The sequence below is a fragment of the Vigna unguiculata genome, chromosome 3 (genome assembly GCF_037176805.1).
Source record: "Vigna unguiculata cultivar grain cowpea cultivar isolate G323 ecotype 2 chromosome 3, ASM3717680v1, whole genome shotgun sequence".
NCBI classification, from domain to species: domain Eukaryota; kingdom Viridiplantae; phylum Streptophyta; class Magnoliopsida; order Fabales; family Fabaceae; genus Vigna; species Vigna unguiculata.
In genome coordinates this window covers 298,662-318,624 of record NC_140794.1, presented here as the reverse complement: position 1 = coordinate 318,624, position 19,963 = coordinate 298,662, and the positions used below count along the sequence as shown (strand labels likewise).

General features: G+C 33.4%; 3 protein-coding genes across 5 annotated transcripts; 2 read left to right on the top strand and 1 right to left on the bottom strand.

Annotated features, from left to right (window-relative positions):
* Positions 1 to 1,574: 1,574 nt before the first annotated feature.
* On the top strand, positions 1,575 to 5,965 carry LOC114178135 (eukaryotic translation initiation factor 3 subunit C-like). The gene is made up of 4 exons (XM_028063863.2): positions 1,575 to 1,751; positions 2,182 to 2,238; positions 2,335 to 4,128; positions 4,841 to 5,965. Exons 2-4 carry the CDS (start codon positions 2,215 to 2,217, stop codon positions 5,810 to 5,812), a joined length of 2,790 nt encoding a protein of 929 aa, XP_027919664.2. The 5' UTR covers positions 1,575 to 1,751; positions 2,182 to 2,214; the 3' UTR covers positions 5,813 to 5,965.
* Positions 5,966 to 8,359: 2,394 nt separating this feature from the next.
* LOC114179931 (uncharacterized) lies at positions 8,360 to 12,400 on the top strand. 3 transcript variants are annotated; one of them, XM_085670895.1, is made up of 10 exons: positions 8,360 to 8,537; positions 8,636 to 8,705; positions 8,877 to 8,944; positions 9,081 to 9,142; positions 9,772 to 9,853; positions 9,971 to 10,204; positions 11,106 to 11,234; positions 11,317 to 11,378; positions 11,490 to 11,603; positions 12,014 to 12,400. In XM_085670895.1, coding segments are annotated over exons 1-10 (873 nt in total). In that variant the 5' UTR covers positions 8,360 to 8,486; the 3' UTR covers positions 12,015 to 12,400. The 3 variants fall into 3 exon arrangements, with proteins under 3 accessions (XP_085527021.1, XP_085527019.1, XP_085527020.1); XM_085670893.1 differs by having other exon boundaries at positions 12,008 to 12,400; XM_085670894.1 differs by having other exon boundaries at positions 11,972 to 12,323.
* Positions 12,401 to 13,081: 681 nt separating this feature from the next.
* Positions 13,082 to 19,458, bottom strand: GC2 (golgin Putative 2). Its single transcript, XM_028063823.2, has 10 exons — positions 19,192 to 19,458; positions 17,899 to 19,008; positions 17,317 to 17,427; positions 17,103 to 17,162; positions 16,517 to 16,574; positions 15,955 to 16,007; positions 15,724 to 15,813; positions 14,451 to 14,576; positions 14,088 to 14,135; positions 13,082 to 14,005 (listed from the first exon to the last, which is right to left on the bottom strand). Exons 1-10 carry the CDS (start codon positions 19,243 to 19,245, stop codon positions 13,631 to 13,633), a joined length of 2,085 nt encoding a protein of 694 aa, XP_027919624.1. The 5' UTR covers positions 19,246 to 19,458; the 3' UTR covers positions 13,082 to 13,630.
* Between the last annotated feature and the right edge of the window lie 505 nt (positions 19,459 to 19,963).

Below are 19,963 nucleotides of genomic sequence, written 5' to 3'. Positions count from 1 at the left end.
AACAAATGAAAAGAAGTACCTCACACCAATTTTTGAAAATATAATTTTATAGATGCATTATTTATTTTTTTTAGAAAATTTCTAGAATGAATAGCGAAAATGAGGCCTCTTTTCTAGTGATTTTTATATAAAGCATGGATTATCGAAAACATTTCATCCCCTGCAAAATAAAGAAGCCACCCAACGATAATGGGCTTAATTTTAAAAATAACTTTTTTAATTAAACAAATTTTGTACTATTACTTTTGGATGTATAGAAGTAGAAAAAAAAAAACTATTGAATGAAGGAAAAAAAAATCAAATTTTACTATTTGAAGAAAAAAAAAAGGTGGTGCGACTAACATAAACAACAATTCCCCTTAAGTTGGGGAAATCAATGGAAGGGAATTTTTCTTAAAGTTTTTTAATTTAATTTTTTATAACAAAAATTAAAAAATAATACGTAATTTTACGTTTAAAGAAAATAATAAACCAAAAAATTTAATTTTTTTTATCTAAACTATTTTTAAATAGTTACAACGTAAAAATGTTATTTGAAATATTTTATTCATTATTTGAAAAATAACATATACTAAACTCTAATCCTTAAACTCTAAAAATAGGATGCACTAATAATAAAAAAAACTTTATATTATAGTTTGGGCTTAAATACTTTTCTATCTCTAATTTTGTTGTGTTTCTTCAATTTCGTCATCTTTTTCGTTAAATGTTCAATTATGTCATAATTTTTGTCAATTTTATCATTTTGATTCTTTTTTCTAATAATATTTTAAATAATTATATTATATTTAATAATTGAATCTAAAACTTAGATTCAATTTATAATTTAATCTAATAATTTATAATTAAATTTAAAATATATTTAATAAAAATGTCAATTTTAATATAAATATTGATATAATATTTATATAAAAATTAAATTTGATTTAATTTATATAATTGAATTTATATAAAAATTAAAAGTGACAAAATTATTCTAAACAAAAAGTAGGATTGAATTAAACAAAATAATAAATATAAAAATTAAATTGAGAAAAAAGATAATATAACCATGAAATTATATGTGTAACTGAAATTAACACATAACACAAAGCTAACTTTGACACATAATTTTTTTTAAATTAAAAAATAAAAGAATAAAAAAAAAAGAAATAGAACGTGAGTAGTATGACATGACACACACAATATATATTAACTATTTAAATTCCGTTAAAAAAAATCAAATTAATCAAAATTAATGAATATTAAATCTTAATAGAATGTGGAACAAAAAAATAACACTATCGAAGAAAAGTGATAAAAATAAAAATGAAAAGAATATTTAAGTCTATAATTTAATTACAAATGACCATATTAAATGACCATATTACTAAGTTTGCTAAATTTAATATAAGTTTTGAAACTTTACATCATCGACAAATTAAAAATAAATACATGTACTTTTTTTTTCTCTTATATCTATATATTTAAATTATATAATGTGAAAAATATATTTATTCTTTTCCCATTTTTCTTTATATATATACATATTATTTTATTTTATTTTGTTGCCCGTTTTCTTCTCTTGTGTCCTCGAATAACCCTATTTCCTTAACACTCACAATACAACACGTTACACAGCACTTAGGCTCAGGCCAGTTTAGTATACAAAACCCCTGATTCTTCTTCACCAACGTTAATTCAATCATCCTATTCCAAATCTCATTTGGTCTTTGTCTTCTCCCTAATCTGTTCGTTCGCATCGCAAAACGGTAGGCACGCCATTCTTATCTTCATTTCTCCGTCGCATTTATCTGTTTATGAATGCGTGTTTCGTTTTCTCTGTTCCATTTTTCGATTTATTTCGTTTCGTTTTGTGCTTGGGTGAAACAAGGGGGTCTATTTGGGTGTCATTGTATCACCCAACGTTGTGGTTTTTTCTGATAATTGGTTTGTTTTGGTTGAGAATTTATTACGCTTAATTGACAATTTTAATGTTGAATATTGAGTCACGGGCATGGTTGTTGAATAACAGATGTCGTTCTTGTGCTTTTCTTTTCCGTAAATTTGGAAGAAGCCTCAATAAGGATAGGGTTTTTCCCACTTTTTTGCGATACCATTGTTTTGAAAAAAATGTTTTTTTTTTTACTGATTTTATGCTTTCGTGATACAGCTACAATTTGATATTATGTTAATTTGCAGATTCTTGACGCTCCTCACGACTTTTGACAAAGGATGGCTTCGAAATTCTGGACCCAGGTTTTTAACACAATCTTAATGATATTTTGATTATTTGCTGCATTGAGTTGAAGAAATTATGCGATACCAAAGCGTGTTTTGTTTACTGAATGGCAGGGTGGAAGTGATTCTGAGGAGGAGGAGAGTGATTATGACGAGGAGGTCGAAACGGCGGTTGGTGATTCTGCCAGTCAAGCAGTGACAAGCAGGTACCTGCAGGACAATGCAAGTGACAGTGATGACTCCGATGGCCAAAAACGTGTTGTCAGGTCGGCAAAAGATAAGCGTTTTGAGGAGATGGTTTCCACTGTCGACCAGATGAAGAATGCCATGAAGATCAACGACTGGGTGAACTTGCTAGAGAATTTTGACAAGATTAACAAACAGCTTGAGAAAGTCATGCGCATCACTGAGTCGGTGAAGGTCCCCAACCTTTACATCAAGGCACTTGTGATGTTGGAAGATTTCTTGGCTCAGGCTTTAGCTAATAAGGATGCCAAGAAGAAAATGAGCAGTAGCAATGCTAAAGCCTTGAACTCAATGAAGCAGAAGCTGAAGAAGAATAACAAGCTGTACGAGGAGGTGATTAATAAGTGCAGGGAGAACCCTGAGAGTGAGGAGGAGAAAGAAGAAGAGGAGAGTGAGGAAGATTATGAAAGTGATGATGAGATTATTGAGCCAGAGCAGCTTCGAAAACCAGAAGCCAAATCAGATTCAGAAGCCTCTCAATATGACGATGAAAAGCCAGATGAAGGTCCTTGGGACCAAAAGCTTAGTAAGAAGGACAGACTTTTAGATAGACAGTTCATGAAAAACCCTAGTGAGATCACATGGGACGCTGTTAACAAGAAGTTTAAAGAGGTTGTGTCTGCTAGGGGAAGGAAGGGAACTGGGAGGTTTGAACAGGTTGAGCAGCTCACTTTCCTAACAAAAGTTGCTAAGACACCTGCACAGAAGCTGGAGATTCTGTTCAGTGTGGTTTCTGCTCAGTTTGATGTTAATCCTGGTCTGAATGGATACATGCCAATAAATGTATGGAAAAAATGTGTGCAGAACATGCTGATCATTCTTGATATTTTAGTCCAGCATCCAAACATAGTGGTCGATGATTCTGTGGAACCAGATGAGAATGAAACTCAGAAAGGTACTGACTATAATGGACCAATTCGGGTTTGGGGTAACTTAGTTGCTTTCTTAGAAAGAATTGATGTTGAGTTTTTCAAGAGCTTGCAATGCATAGATCCTCATACACGTGACTATGTGGAGAGACTTAGGGATGAACCCATGTTTCTGGTTCTTGCTCAGAATGTCCAGGAATATCTTGAAAGAGTTGGAAATTTCAAAGCCGCTTCTAAGGTGGCCTTGAGGAGGGTTGAGCTCATTTACTACAAACCACAGGAGGTTTATGATGCTATGAGAAAATTGACTGAGTTGACAGAAGCTGGAGAGAACGGAGGGGAGGCAAGTGAGGAGTCGAAAGAATTTGAACCAAGAGTTCCAACTGCATTTGTAGTTACCCCAGAGGTTGTGGCACGAAAACCCACCTTCCCTGAATATAACAGGACCTTGATGGATGTGTTGGTATCTTTGATATACAAATATGGAGATGAGCGAACTAAAGCACGAGCAATGCTCTGTGATATATATCAGCATGCACTTCTTGATGAGTTCTCAATCGCCCGTGATCTCCTGCTTATGAGCCATTTGCAAGATAGTGTTCAGCATTTAGACATTTCAACGCAGATACTTTTTAACAGGGCTATGTCACAGTTAGGTTTATGCGCTTTTCGGGTTGGACTGATTTCTGAAGCACATGGCTGTCTGTCTGAACTCTACTCTGGTGGAAGGGTGAAGGAGTTGCTGGCACAAGGTGTGTCACAAAGTCGTTACCATGAGAAGACTCCAGAACAGGTATTGATCTCCTCTTTTCAATTGATTGATATGGTGGAAGCTTATTTGGTGCCTGTCTTTGTTAAGAGTTCAATGCATTTATTGTCATTACTAAGTTACTAAGGAAGTATTTGTAAGATATGCTTATGTATACATGTATGATTATGCTATTTTTCTTATCATAGTATTTTCAAAAATATATCTTAAAATAACTAGATCCTCCTCAGTCATTTCAATCTCACCCTAGTCTCTCACTGCCAAGTTCTGGTGAGATGCTTCTCTGCAGTGAGGCATTACGTGTTAAACTTAATTTGTTTAGTGTAACTGTGTGCTTTGTTAATGGATGCATTGCAATTAATCAGAAAATTATATGAATTTAATTAACTGCATAGATTGTACCATGTAAATTAGTACTGAAGAAGTAAACCTTTTTATATGAAAAATGACATCATGGGGAGAATTTATAGCCAAAGAACTGAAAAAAATTGAAGTAATGTTAAACTGATAATCATTTGGGCAGCATACCGAAGCTCAACTCATCAGGAGAGGGCTGATCTGGCTTTCTTGTTTTTGTGTTGGTTTTGCAATTATCAGGTTGCTTCCCAATAGACACTAACTTTTCATCTTGTGATTGGACAACAGTATTTTTAATGCATTTTAAATCAATTCTTTGTTCCAGAATTGGATTGATTACATTTTAATGTTGCTGACAACTTTTTCAATTATCTTTCAGGAAAGGTTGGAAAGAAGACGGCAGATGCCATATCATATGCACATCAATCTTGAGCTACTGGAGGCCGTACATCTTGTATCTGCTATGCTGCTGGAAGTTCCCAACTTGGCAGCCAATGTTCATGATGCCAAACGGAAGGTCATCAGTAAAACTTTCCGTCGCTTGCTCGAGGTAAGCGAGAAACAAACATTTACTGGTCCACCGGAAAATGTGAGAGACCATGTTATGGCTGCTACAAGGGTTCTTCGCAAGGGAGACTTCCAGAAGGCGTATGACATTATTGTGTCTCTTGATGTATGGAAATTTGTAAGAAATCGAGACACCGTGCTTGAAATGCTGAAGGACAAAATCAAGGAGGAGGCATTGAGGACATACCTCTTTACCTTCTCCTCGTCTTATGAATCCTTGTGCTTGGATCATCTCACAAAAATTTTTGATCTCTCTGTTTCTCGTACTCACAGCATTGTGAGTAGGATGATGATCAATGAGGAGCTTTATGCAAGCTGGGACCAGCCAACCGGATGCGTTCTTTTCCAAGATGTTGAACACTCTAGGCTGCAGGCATTGGCATTCCAGTTGACAGAAAAGTTAACTATTCTTGCGGAGAATAATGAAAAAGCAACAGAAGCAAGGATAGGTGGTAGTGGACTAGATCTTCCTCTAAGGCGGAGAGATGGCCAGGACTACGCCGCCGCCGCTGCCGGCAGTGGAACAACATCTTCAGGTGGTAGATGGCAAGACCTGTCTCTTTCTCAGCCAAGATCAGGCAGTGGGCGTGCCGGATATGGTGGCGGCGGTGGAAGACCAATGGCATTAGGCCAAGCTTCTGGGAGTGGCTATTCCAGGGGACGAGGAACAGGTGCTTCATATGGAGGTTCAGGGAGGACTGCTCAAAGGGGTTCAGGATTAAGGGGATCCCATGGCGATGTATCTACTCGCATGGTTAGCCTCAAGGGAGCAGCTCGTGCTTGAACAGGTTTTAGATTTTCTTCCCTATCAGTTTTGATAATTTGACTAGGGTACTATAGCATTCTGCTTTTCTTTTTTGTAGCATTCTATTTGGTTGCTGATTTTATCTATAAATTTTCTTTGAAATATGTTTATCATATTTTTAGACCTTTTCAAGTCAATTTTGTAATAATTTTTACGATTACTATTTTAACATGAAAGTGTTAATTACTATATACATACATAATTTCATTCGTAGAGAACAATGTTAAAAGATGTTTTCCAACTTATATAGTATTTAACAGAAATTAAATTCGATAAATAATTATGTATGTGTAAAATCAATTATGGGACAATCTTTTGGTCCATATTGATCAATAACATAATTGATTATGCATTTACTTAATATTTTTTTCATCGACTTATTATCTATACCAGGTGTACACATCTTCTTTTTCATTTTACCTTTTAAATAACTACTTTTTAAAAGTAAAATAACGACCTTACTAATTTTACCCATTATACTTTTTATGTTCATTATTTTAAGTTTAACCTTTTGTTTAAACTTAATTATTTTTTTAAATTAGAATAATTTATTTTATCGTATAAAAAACACACATGCTCCACGTGTTTTTTATGTCATCTTTTCATTCAAAAAAAAAATTGATTTGGGTTTAGTTTTTTTTTGTTATTACTAATTCAACTCAAGGTCAATTAGATTAAAATTTTGAAAGTTTGTTTTTCTGTCACAGTTATTACTTTCGTATCAATCTAATTAATTTAGGATTTTAAGTTAATAAGTCAAGTTATAATATTTTTTTTTCTAAGCTAATTCAAGTAAATCATAACAAGTTAGTCTAAACTAATTCAAGTAAATCATACCACGTTAGTCTAAACTAATTCAAGTAAATAAATCAAGTCATAACAAATTTATCTAAATTAATTCAAAACTTGAAAACTTAAAGAGGAAAACATAACATATTTTACTCAATATAAGTATAAAACCGAATTTAATATCATTCATGCTAAATCTATCACTCAACCTATAAAAAATGAAAGTTATTTCAAATCTATAAGAGTAAATTAGTAATTAAGAGTATAACATTAAATCAATTACTAAACATCTTTAATATATATATATATATATATATATATATATATATATATATTTTTTTTTACTTTTAGTTAGTTTACTAGTTATCTATTCAATTTTGACTATATCGTTAATTGATTTTATTAAACATCGGGAACACCCTCACAAGAACCACAAGACACTAAAAAAAATTGTCACAAAATTCTCTCAATAACCACCAAAGAAGACTCAACCAAACTATTTACATGAACAAGACTTATCTCTTTATCTATCTTTAAAATATTAAGACTCACAAATGACACAATTTCAATGTCTCCACTAACACCTTTTCATTAAATTGTTTTTATTACATTTTATTTATAATGTATTTTGTAAGTAAATTAATAGCATAGAGAAAACTTAAATGATTTACTGTTCGAATTTGTAATTGTTTTATTTACCTAACTTATTTATTCATTTTTAGCTGTAGTCTTAAACATTGACTTTAAAGAAATATATAACTCTTTTAAGTCTACATTTTCATGTCATGTCATTGTAACAATGACTTTTCTCCCGCGAAAATTCATTATCAAAAAGTAAAAGTGGAATATTTGCAACTAAATATAGAATTTGCAGTTCTTTGAAAAATACACTAAATTACATAAACATGAAAAAGAGAAATATTCAAGGCGTCTTTATTTATTAGTCTCTTCAAATAAAAGAATTATCAATTGTGGTGGCTGTGGATGGCGGTGGTGATACGCATTCGTGACATGAAAACCAAACTAAAATTTGAAGGCTTGGATCTTTTTATCTATCACTAAAATATTAAGACTAAAAATGGAACACTTCCAAATTCTCCATTAATACTTTTTCATTAAAGAGGCCAAGTTCTCTAAATTTTTTACAATTTAATTATAGATAATTTTTATTTATTTTATAATTTTTTTTATTTAATAGATGAGTATACAGATTATGATTAAAAATATGAGTACTTCTTTAATATATTATTAATAAACATTATTATATTATATAATAAAATTAATTAAAGTATTAAATAAAATATTGATATGTGATTAATTTATGTTCTTATATTACAAATATGGATAGTTAAAATAGAAGTATTAAAATATCAAATAAAATAAATTAGTTTACTATTTTCTAAATATTTATGTTTATATTCAATAAGATAAATAATTAAAACAAAAGTATTCAAATAATAATTATGATAAAATGAATGAATTTAATTTATAATATAATATTATTTTAGAATATACATTTTTTATTTATTACAATTTTATAATACTTATTGTTTCAATTAAAATTCATTTTAACTCCAATTTCTACTTTTAATAATTTACTTTGCCATACCAATAAATCAATAAAATAAAATAAAAACTTTCTATTTTTGTCTTCAACCAATTTTTTTTTTTTTACCTTTCCCAATATCTTTATTACAAAAACTTTAGCGCGTTATTTAACTCTTCACCTATAAAACCATTGGTTTATATCCATACACATCACACACACTGCGACACGCAGGGTCCTTTGAAATTTCAACCTCATTCACAATTCCTCTTCTTTCTTCATCTTCTTCTTCTTGGTTTCCAAGAAGAAACAAAGACAATGGCTACTGTCATCGACTCTCATTTCTTAGGGTTCACCGCACTTGTCACTGTAAGCATTCCCAATTTCTTCTCTTTCTTTTTTCTCAATTTCATACAGTTTCCGTTGTTTTTCATCTCAAACATTTACTTATCTATTTAATTTTTCAGATTGGCTATCAGTTTCTGTTTTTCGTCATCACCGCGCTCCTCAAATTCGACAAAGTCACTGATTTTGCTGGTATCGTTATTCTTTACTGCACTTTGACCTTTTCTTTGACTTCAAAAAGTAACTACTATTCTATTCTGTTCTGGTAATAAACAAAGAAGTAGTTAGTATATTTTATTGTTTTGTTAATGAATAAAACAAAGTGGTTGTTAAAATCGTTCTGCCATCAATTTCTCTTTGAAGGAAGCACGAATTTCATTATAATTGCTGTATTGACACTGGTGATCAAAGGCTCCTGGTATTTTCGGCAGGTAATTTAACGTATCCTTTTCTTTTTGTGTATTTTGAATTATCAGGCTAAAACCAAATTATAATTGACGATTACAAAACAATCTTTATTCTCCTACCTGAGTCCCTATTGATCTTGAATAAACTCACTCTTTTCAGATTATCCTGACTTCGTTTGTTGTGATATGGGGAATTCGCCTGGGGCTTTTCCTGTTATTCAGGTATGTATATGTATATGTAATATGATTGAATGATGTCTTGTGTGCTTTTCTTGCAATTAAAGTAAACCGTGCATCTTGATAAATTTGTGGTGGTACCATCTTAGTACGTTTGTAGATAATCTGAGTAGTATAACTTCATTGAATTATAAGTGGTTTGTCTATGTATCCCATACCATTTGGACCACTTTCATTCCAAATTCTTTTTCTTTTCATCTATTACCTTTTACTTTGCCAGAACAAGAATGTTTCATTTCATCTTTAATTTTATATTCTTGAATTGAATGGGTTCTTTTCTCTTTACTTTGTCAGAACATGAACATATGATATGACTACCATTGTATTGCTGTTGTTTACTTTTGTAAAATTCCCTTTTAATTGGGGTTCTTTTATATTATACTGCACTGTTTAGCATGTAACGTGCGTTGTTGAATGACCAATTTGTGATTAAAGAAAATATCATAGCAAGGCGCCGAAATTTTTAAAAAGGTTATTTATTCCATTTTCTGTTAAACGCATCATTTCTTCTAAATCCTCACCCTCAAGCTATATTGCCTTCAATAGTAGGATGCTGCTTAATGTCAGGACTATTTGTCCCGTAGTTGATCTAATTCTGAATTTTTTTTTTTCAGAATTTTGCAGTGGGGAGAAGACCGACGCTTTGATGAAATGCGCAGTAATTTGGGTAGACTAGCCATATTTTGGATATTTCAGGTTTCTTAGATTTATATCATTTCTGTTTTAAGATTTAGCTCGCTGATATTTGTATTTTTCAGGAAACCTTCTTGTTTTGATGTCTTGTAATGGTCAATCTATTTTGATTTTTTACAGGCTGTCTGGGTGTGGACTGTGAGTTTACCGGTCACATTGGTTAATGCAAGCGACAGAAATCCCTTTCTACATGTTGTGGATATAATAGGTTGGATCTTGTGGGCTGTTGGTTTTATTGTGGAAGGTACAGCAGACCAACAAAAGCTGAATTTCAAAAGATCATCAGAAAATAGAGGGAGGTGGTGTAATGTTGGAGTCTGGAAATATTCTCGTCATCCTAATTATTTTGGTGAGGTAAGTGCTAGTATTGCTTTCAAACGGAAATATTTTGGTATTGCAGGTTGTATATGGAAGAATGTACAGTAAGTTTTGTTGAATTTCTGAATTCAGCTAGGATGATTCTAATAAGCTCTTTTAGCATATTTCAACAACTTTTACTGTGTAGCTTTTTGAAATAGGTTTTTCTTTTTCAACTCATTGAGTAAGGTTCAAGTCTAGCTTATGAAATAATATGTGAGCTCTCATTTGATAAACTTATCGATTAATTGTTGAATTAAATTATTTACCCTAACACACTATTAGTGCAGCTGTAGCAGATAGGGGTAGGCTTAGGGCAAGTTTGTCTTTGTCCTTAATGGACACAAAATTTGAAAGAGCCATCTATGAGTTTGAAACTGATCCAATTTTAATATTTCAATTTTAACATTATATGTAATTGAATTGTAGGATAAAATAAATATAAATTTTAAAATTATATTATATTTTGAAATAAATAATATCAATATATGTGTATAATATCATGCATATTTTATTTCAATATATGTATAACTTTTTTTATTATACAGAGACTGCTAGCAACACATTTCCTAAATCACTCTACTATTGGTCAAAATTTGTTGGAAACTACAAAATCAAAAGTGGAGCTTATTAGATTAGAAATGAGACCGACAAAATTTTATGATTTGAAATAAATTTCAAATAATGATGAGTTGTGACCTGGGATATTGTATAGCTATTTCCATGAAAATGTGCATAGGGTTGCTGAGATATGCCAGAATAGATAATTTTCTCTCTTTTGCTGCTTGGCTACTGGCTGATTTTGGTATTTATAGGGGTTTCAATGTTCTGACAATATTTCTTATTTTATTAAGAAAACTAACGTAAAACTTTGATGGGTCATGAATGCTTAACTTAGATATTGCTTTGGTGGGGGGTTTTTCTGGCATCTACACCTGTACTGGAGGGTGCTGAATGGCTGGTAATCGTTGGACCGATCTTTCTCACGTTGTTGCTTCTTTTTGTCAGTGGCATTCCGCTGCTTGAGGTTTGCTTCTTACCTATTATTTTATCAAAGTTATGCTATAATTTCATGGCTTTCCTGATGATGAATTGCATGATGGAGACAGGACTCGGCAGATAAGAAGTTTGGTAATGTAGACGGATATAGGATATACAAAAAAAGAACAAGGTTAGTTTACCTCCATTTTATTATTTATTTTCTGTTTTAGTAAGGAGAATGGGATGAGGCTATTGTTGTTTTGTCGTTTAGAAAAAAGGGACTAAGCTAAGTCATTTTCAGCCCTTTAATCCCATTGCCACCATCAGTCTATGGGAACTTACCGGCATGGTTCAAAACAGCCCTTCTCTTAGAGCTTCCATTCTACAGTCGTAATCTTCTACAAGAAGAGAACTGGTGAGATGCAATTTTAATTCCACTTGCATAATGTATTTATGTATATTTTGTACTCTACCATTTTGGATTTCGCCAGCCTGAGTATTTTGCACCTTGAATTTGATGATTCAAGATTGCTCTGTGGATTAGAACAACGTATGCCCTAGATTATATTGTAGGCATAAATTAATTCATTAAGAATAGGTGACTACGTTGGAAAGATATGTCATCTAAATTATGAACGGGATTCAGTAATGTGTGTGTATATATATTATCAACATGTATGCAAAATACAATATGCCATTGTTTAGGAAGGTCAGATGTTGTCTCTGAATGATATGGAACTGCCTTAAAATTCCTTATTACGTCTCTTAATTGCTTAATCGTAGGTGAGATGATATTTAACTATTTACTGTCTGCTCAAGGTGTAGAGAAGGCAGTGGGAAAAGTAATGATGATCTGAAAATCGGCTAATAGCACTTGGTTCTTTGAATTTGTTTGATTCCTTTCACACGTCAGGCTCAAGTCGCTGCTTTCATCGTCCATGGTTATGATGCAAGTATTGCTTGTTTCTCTTAAATATGCATAGTTCACCTTCATGTACTATATGTTTGTTTTTGCAAGTATCGTGACCAGTGCAGATACCAATGGACCATGAATTCTGTTTCTCATCTTATTATTTTATTTCAATTATCGTGATGAACCTGTAACTTGCCAACCGTTGCAGGTATTGAACACAAATGTTTTATTGACTCTCCTGAATATTGTATTTAGCAGAATTATTTTTTTAATACAATGTTGTTATAAAGCTAACAGAACGCTTTTGTCCGGTGAATTCTTGAGAATGTCATCTGTCATTGAGCATCCTTGTGTTTGGTTGTGAAAATAGACATGATTTTCAGTTATTGCACTGCTGCTAACACCTCTTAATTTCCGCATGTTGTATATTAAACTTAGAATTCCTCTCATGCCATGTAAACAAACACTATCGCAAAAACTTTCATGAATATGCCTATTCTTTTGGAACGTGAATTGGACTGTTAAATTTTTTTTATCGTATCAGCATGCTTAACAACGTGAATTGGACCTTCTCTAATAGAGTTACAATTTTACTCTTTCATCATTTAATTTAAAACTTAATTTCTCTATTCTTAAAACTATTTAAAAAAAACTGACGGAGAATCACGATTTTACTCTTTCATCTGATTTTCAATATAGTTTTTCGATATCTTTTTATATGTGGTCAATTAAAGGAAGCATATATAATCTTGTTTTTGAAACATTTAGTGCAAGATTTAAAGACTCGGAATCATTGTATTTAAAAAGTTATATGTTGAGAATTATTTGAATTTCATTAGATGTTCCACCTAAAACATCTGAATTCTCGTAAAAATAATCAATATTGTAAACTAAATTAAACTTTTAATTAAGTTAGAAAAAAAAAACAACAAAATAAGAAGTCAAATAAAGATTAGCGGAAAATAAAATAAATAGGTGAATGAAAAAGTAAGAACATGGCACATATCACGTAATTAAATCAAGATGTAATTGTACAGTGTCATCTTAGTATGATGTTCCAATGGATTACACAGATGAACCAATATTTATTAATAGTTGTATGATAAAAAAATGGATTATTTTTCTTCCTCTACAATATTCAAGGGATAATTTGCATCTTTTGTTTTTAATTCTATGATCACAACAGAGCTCACATCAAAGCCTCTCCAAGTCACTCGCCGATCAGAGGCTCTGTTTGCTAAACTGTACATACAAAATACTTATTCCTATTTTAATTGTGTCAATACTACGAATTGTCATCAGTGTGTCAATACAAATAGCAGGATATTGCTCCTCTGATGGATTCCCTCCAAATCCAATGAAGTTTCACAAAGTCAAAGAGATTTAGTTCATCGAAATAGGAAGCTATGAAGTCCTGTATTTTTCTGGTCAGAGTGTGGGGATGCCTGCATGTCAACTGCCGATGTTTGATTTTTCTGGTAATAAAAGCCGCAGTGAATGACACAAATAAAAGACACATTGCAACACAATCAAACTCCTCCAGTGTTATTAATGTTCTCCAATGAGATCTGGGCACCAGATCTACCCACATTTGACGGGCTAGTATGTGATGAAAGAATATAAAACACCCAGAAATGAAGACAAACAAGATACATCAAAGCCCACCATTTTGCACTTGCGTTCCTTTTCAGAAAAAGTGCACCAGTCACAAATATATGATCTAGTTGTTGAAGTAATGATCCAAGCTGTCTCTTGCCAGAATGAATTCTGGCTTTTAGCATAGGCTTCAACTTTGAATTGGAGAGCTCCCATAATCCTGATTCTAAGTCACTTGATGAAGAAGCATGATTCATATTTGTTGCACCTGATGCTGACGTGTTCTCATCCAGCAACCTTGACACAGCCTGCCGAGTTGATAATGAAAATTGAAAATCAAGTATATATAGTTTCAAGAATTAGTATCATAGCATCAGTAAAAATGCATACCTCCATTCTGAACATAAGACTTGCCTTCTCTGAAGAGAGTGATTCCACCTGTTGACAAGAAGATTAATTTGTTTGAAATTTGGATAGGTAGGGGTCAGAAGAAACACTTAAGAAAGTCCAGTCCTAATTCTGTATTTAAATGAATCTTTGAAATATTTCTGTTGGTCTTTTAAACTGACGAGTTCTGAAAACTGGATCCGATTAATTAGTTGGTCATTTTGGTTTTCAACTGCTAATGTTGCCAGTCAGTCACCCTTAGGAGTGACTGATCAGATTGACTGGTTCCGCCCTAAATTTAAAGCAGTGTTCCACGAACATTCATTCACACACATTACAGTCACCTAGATGTATTAAAAGACAAACCTTTGCTTGTTTCTGTATTAAATGGTCAGTCATCTGTTGAAGCCTTTGCTTGAGCTCAACTTCAACTTCTGTTGGCTCTTCCATCTCTTTCCTTGTAATTTCAATGTCAGCTTCCAGCTTTCTTGCCTTTGATGTACAAATATATCAAACAATTACAAATGGCAAGAGGAAATCATATTAACTTCACAGGCACAAAGCAATCTATAATAATGCAAGAACAAATGATGCAGGTATAAAAAAATAATTCATGATAGCATAGTATATCTTATATTTTAATCTTCAAATTTGTATGGAAATTGACTCAAAAACTTCCAATATATTTAATTAAAAGTAATTAAATTGTTCCTTGGAAAAAGGAAATGTGTCCAAGAATATAGCGTTTGTAATTGATTTAAATAAAAGCACTACTGCTCACTTGGTAAAACATTTCCGCTTTCACAAAAGTATAAAAAGAACACACCAAATGGCAAAATATTATTAACGTTACAATTTCCAATCAACCAAACTTGGTTACTGAAGTAGTGCCTTTTAACAAGGAAAAGGAGGAACCAAGTTCAAACTATCAGTGTCAACCATTATGCTTAGACGATAATAATTTAGGTTTACAGTGTAATGTCACATGCTAGTATGGTGATTTCTGGTGTTTGAATATTTCAGTAATTTCTATAACTCGTATATCTGCAGGATAAGGAACTTGTTTTTATTAGGATGAAAATTTGGCAGGCAGTAATTTCTGTAAAAGCGTATTAGTTAGTTTAATAAAAAGGATAGATTACTATGCAGAACTTAGCCGGAAGTTATTCAGTATGTGTTACTCTAGGAGTAGGAGACCGTCGGGTTCTCACTATCGTACCCAAACTTATCTAGCCAGATAGGGCACAAAGAAAGAAGTCAGAAATCTTGTGTTTTCTAATCAGACTTTACTGCTTAAGGCCCTTTAACCTAAGGGACTGTGGACCACAACCATTAGCTAACAGGGTACATAGTTGGGTAAATTTAAAAGCAATAAAATAGAATGCAGATAATGGAAATTTTTCCAAGACTTAAAAACAGCATAAGGAAACTGACTATTTCGGAGACTCGTTTTGGTCCTTCCAATATTTTCTTTTTAAAATATAACTAGAAAATAGAAGAAAACCATATTCAATACAAACAAGAAAAACAGAGAGACACCATTCAGGTTAGAAAATTCTATGCAAACTACTACAAGTCATGAAACACATTGAATCCGAAATATCATATCTCTTCAAGGAAAAAAGTTAAGAAACCTTACCTTTTCCTCCAATTGAGTAACTTTATCATTAATTAAAGAGTGCTCTGCCTCAAGAATTTCCCGTTCAAACTCCACACCTTTCGAAGCTAGCTACAATATTAGCATAAACAAACAAGATAGTGAGCATAGAAGTTTATAAGGGAAATACAGGATCTAACAAAATAAGATACTAGAGACACACCCTTCTAAAAGCCCCCCACTTGGAGAAGTATACAAAATCATATAACTTACTTGATTTTGTGAAGCTCCAGTTTGAGGAGGATTCTTCATTCTCCTTCTGAGCTCTACAAGAGGTTAAAGGATTAGCTCATTTCAACAACTCCCACACACTAACCAACCCAATTTGACAAATTAATGATGCGCATAGCTATTATAAGCCAGGAACGGCAGAAAGAAAGACAGTAGGATTACAGTCTTTGTCAAGCATATTCTTGGGCAAGAGGAAGGCACATACCAAGTTGATTGGTTCCCAAAATCCCTATAGCAGCTGAGCGCATATTTGCTTTGACTGCAAACCTAAAATGGATCCTTCGATCACATACTAAGTTTACTACTAACCACCTATTTACCAGTCCCTTGCACAATTTCATATGCCTAAATTAATAATTAATTCACTGCACTTTTTTTCCACTTTTGTTAAAATCTAGTTACTAATCTTAAAGGATAAAAATACATATTCAAAGCAAAATGGGACAGCTATGACGTATAAAAACAGGAAGTTAACATAATATCATCCCAATAGAAAGAAATAATGTACCAAATAATTTAAAAATACTTAACAAAGGTCTAGTACCTTCATGAAGCAACTCCTTGGAAGAGATTTGCTGTTTAAGTTCTGCTACTTGTTTAACCTGATAAAACATGTACAAAAATTAATACACCTTTCCTGATATTTATGAGGACGACATGAGGATCAAGGAACCATGGAAACTGAAGCAGCGTATAATGTTCAGTTTGGCTCATTCAATTTCAATATACTGGAACTCATTGTCCTTCCAAAAACTAAATTTTCAATCAGAACACGTTTTGGGAATTGATTGGCTCATTCAGTTTAGTTTTTCATTTTCTAGTTCCACCAATATTTTGGAGATTTTTCAAGACACCGTCAGGGTCAGTGGTGTTAAGGTCTTTAGATATATGAAGCTGATCAGCTTCATTATGCTGTCGGATTGGTCATATTAAATTATGAATCATCTTATTTATTATGTCACCACTAATTTTGGGAAATCATAAGTCATCATGAAATTAGGACTAGAGTCCAAATCTATGAAAGATGTACTAGCAAGCAACTATACTTTTCTATTCAATAATTATAAACCTACAAAGCTTATTTTCTGTTGGATCATACGGAGGGAAGTCACCTAAGAATCTAAATATACCTCAATTTCAAGGTTCCACTGCACAGCCGCTAGGGATCTTGCAAGATCAGCATTGGCAGTCTGCAATCAATCCAAACATTTGTCAACAAGCTTATCTCGATATCTTTGTGCAAAAAAAAAAAAAAACATTTTAAATTATTTACAGAAAGGTACAGTAAGTTATGCTATCATATAAAGTATAAACTAACGGTTTGAATAAGTTAAATCAACATACCTCCAGTTTAGCTAAACGTGCAAGAAATTCCATTCTAGTATTATTATGTTTCTGCTTTTCTAACTCAACAGCTTCCATCGTTTCCATTGCAGTGCTCTGAAGCTGTGAAGCCTAAAGCAAAGAACAAAAAGGATTAGATAAATAACCAATAGATCACAAACATTAAGTTACAAGAAATTTCTATACTATGGTAGCATTTGGTAGACGTGTTAGAACAGGATATAACATAAAATGTGGTTTCTATTACATATTTAGTTCATTTTAAAAAACAAAAACAGAATAGGACATTGGATTAAAAAGAGTGGTGAATTTTGATTCTACTCGGATGGTGAAAGCATGAGAAGAATAGCAGAACATAACCATTCCATTTTGTTCTATCAGCAAGCAAAAATACTGCCTATGGAGTTTGACATTTTAATTTTTCCACCAAATGACCAAAAGCAGGAAAAAAAAATTAAATAATTTTTCCAACACTACCTATAGGCTATGTCCTATAGAAGACACCATGTTCAGTGTAACCAGTATACGAAAAAAGTTAAAAAAGCAACACAAAGATCAGTTCTTAAATTGTAATTATGTTACCTCTTGTGCTTGTTCTTTAGCTCGCTCCTCCAGTATTTTCTCTAGAGTCTCCTTCTCCCCCTCTAATTTGGCCACCATATTTTCCCGTTCCTTGATAGCGTTTATAGCTTTGGCTGCTGCTTTTTCAGCTAGAATCCTTTCCCTCCTCTTTCTCCTTTCCTCCCTCTCATGCTCACTTTCAGAATCTGATGTTGAACCAGAATCAGTATCTGAATCAGAACTTCCATAAGTAGCCATGGGAGAACCCCTTTTCAAATCGTCAGAGATAGAATTCCCAGAGATTGAATTAAGCTCATGCCTCTCTTTTATCGCACTTCTCAATTGACTGCCATCAAAGTCTACCACAATCTTAGGTTCTTGCACCTTATCAATCCCTAATGCTGGTATTGTTTCTGCAGCCAAAGTTTGGTCGCCCTCCTGCAACGATTCTGATGGAGAAGTGTCTCTATAGTTAAACCGATGCTCATTTTCTTCTTTTGCATTTTCCTCGATCACAGGCTTCTCAGAACTGCTCTTGTCGGAATACGTCGGTTCCTTACCCCATTTACCATCAGTCTCTGATTCTACAGCCGAATTCCTCCTTGTTGAAGTCGAAGATGTAGATTCCTTTCCATCATCAGGGGCTTTTCCACTCAATTTAACTTCTTTCACGTAGTCTGACTTCTGAAAGGACCTCGGACCACTGTTGCCACTTCTCGCATTCCTCCTCACATCGGACACCGACGAAGCTGAAGACAAACCCTTCAGCTTCCTAGCACTATTTTTGCTCAAAACACGAGGTGAAGGCCCCCCATTACCCTGATTGCTCCCAGAAGCAGAAGCTATAGACTGAGTAACTGTAGGTGCACTAAGGAGTTCAGTCCAATCATCGTTTGTTAAGGTAGGGCCAGATTTGGTAGATAGTTTGGGTGCACTGGCTGTAGCTTTAAGGCCATTAAAATTAGGATCACTGCGAAATTTTCCACCATAATCACTGCTCTCCAAGGGTTTCTTCTTCAATTGATCCTTCAGAGACACACCAATCCCTGATTTAGAGGGAGCATCAATGCTCGGTTCCTCGGATCGAAAACCCTCGTTCTTGCCAAGCGATTCAGCCGCTTGTTGATCGAGCTGAACCGTCCATTACAAAATTAACAAACGAATATATTTCACGATAACATAAAGAGAACTAAAATAATTATAATCGCGCTATACATTAAAATTGACGATGTAAATTACAATTCCTATGGCTAGGGATTCAGAAAAGGCAAAAATGGAAAAGAAAATGCGAAGCATTGTTATGGTTGGACTTGCCTGGTGGAGAATGCTCTCTGCGGCTTTAAGTTTGGAGGAAATCCAATTCGCCATGGTTTCAGAGAGCGAGATGAGAGGGAAAGAAAATGTCGCGTATCCACAATACCAACGCGTATATCGAAACGCTGCGTTTCAAAGAATTTACGCGGGTGCAGAAGAGATAATTCAAGAGGATGGTGATTTTCAGAGCGAGAGATCCATGATGCTGGTAATGATGAAGAAGAAGAGGGCCATGAAAGCTGCAAAGAAGAAGATCGAGTGTGAAAGTTAGAGTGACACGCGGGTCATGGAACATGCTCTCTTGGGCCAATCAATGTTGAGTGAATCGCACTGCTTCGCTTTGGGTCCCACTTGACGTAACAATGATTTCGGCCTCGCAACTACCAAGCAGTCCAAACTACCATCTACCGGGCTTCAACGCTGGGTCTTTGGAGCCCATTAAAGTGTAAAGTCCGGCACTAGCCCATATTCTTTTTTTGAAGGAATTTCTTTTTGCACTCCGTGTTTTTCTTCTATATCTTCATAAATATTAAAATTTTCATTTTTCTCTTTTTGTTGAAAGTCATTTTCCAATTATGCAAAATATTCAGAAAAAATATCTTATTTCATCGGTTGGGACATCGTATCAAAACACATGACTATTATTTAGAGCTTGTGGCAGCAAGAAGCGTAGGTGTCGTTTGTGTTGCAGCTTTCATCTTCAACTTATTCATTATTTGAGTTCACTATTTCCGGTATCAATTTTGACGGTGATCATGACTTTTTGTTTATC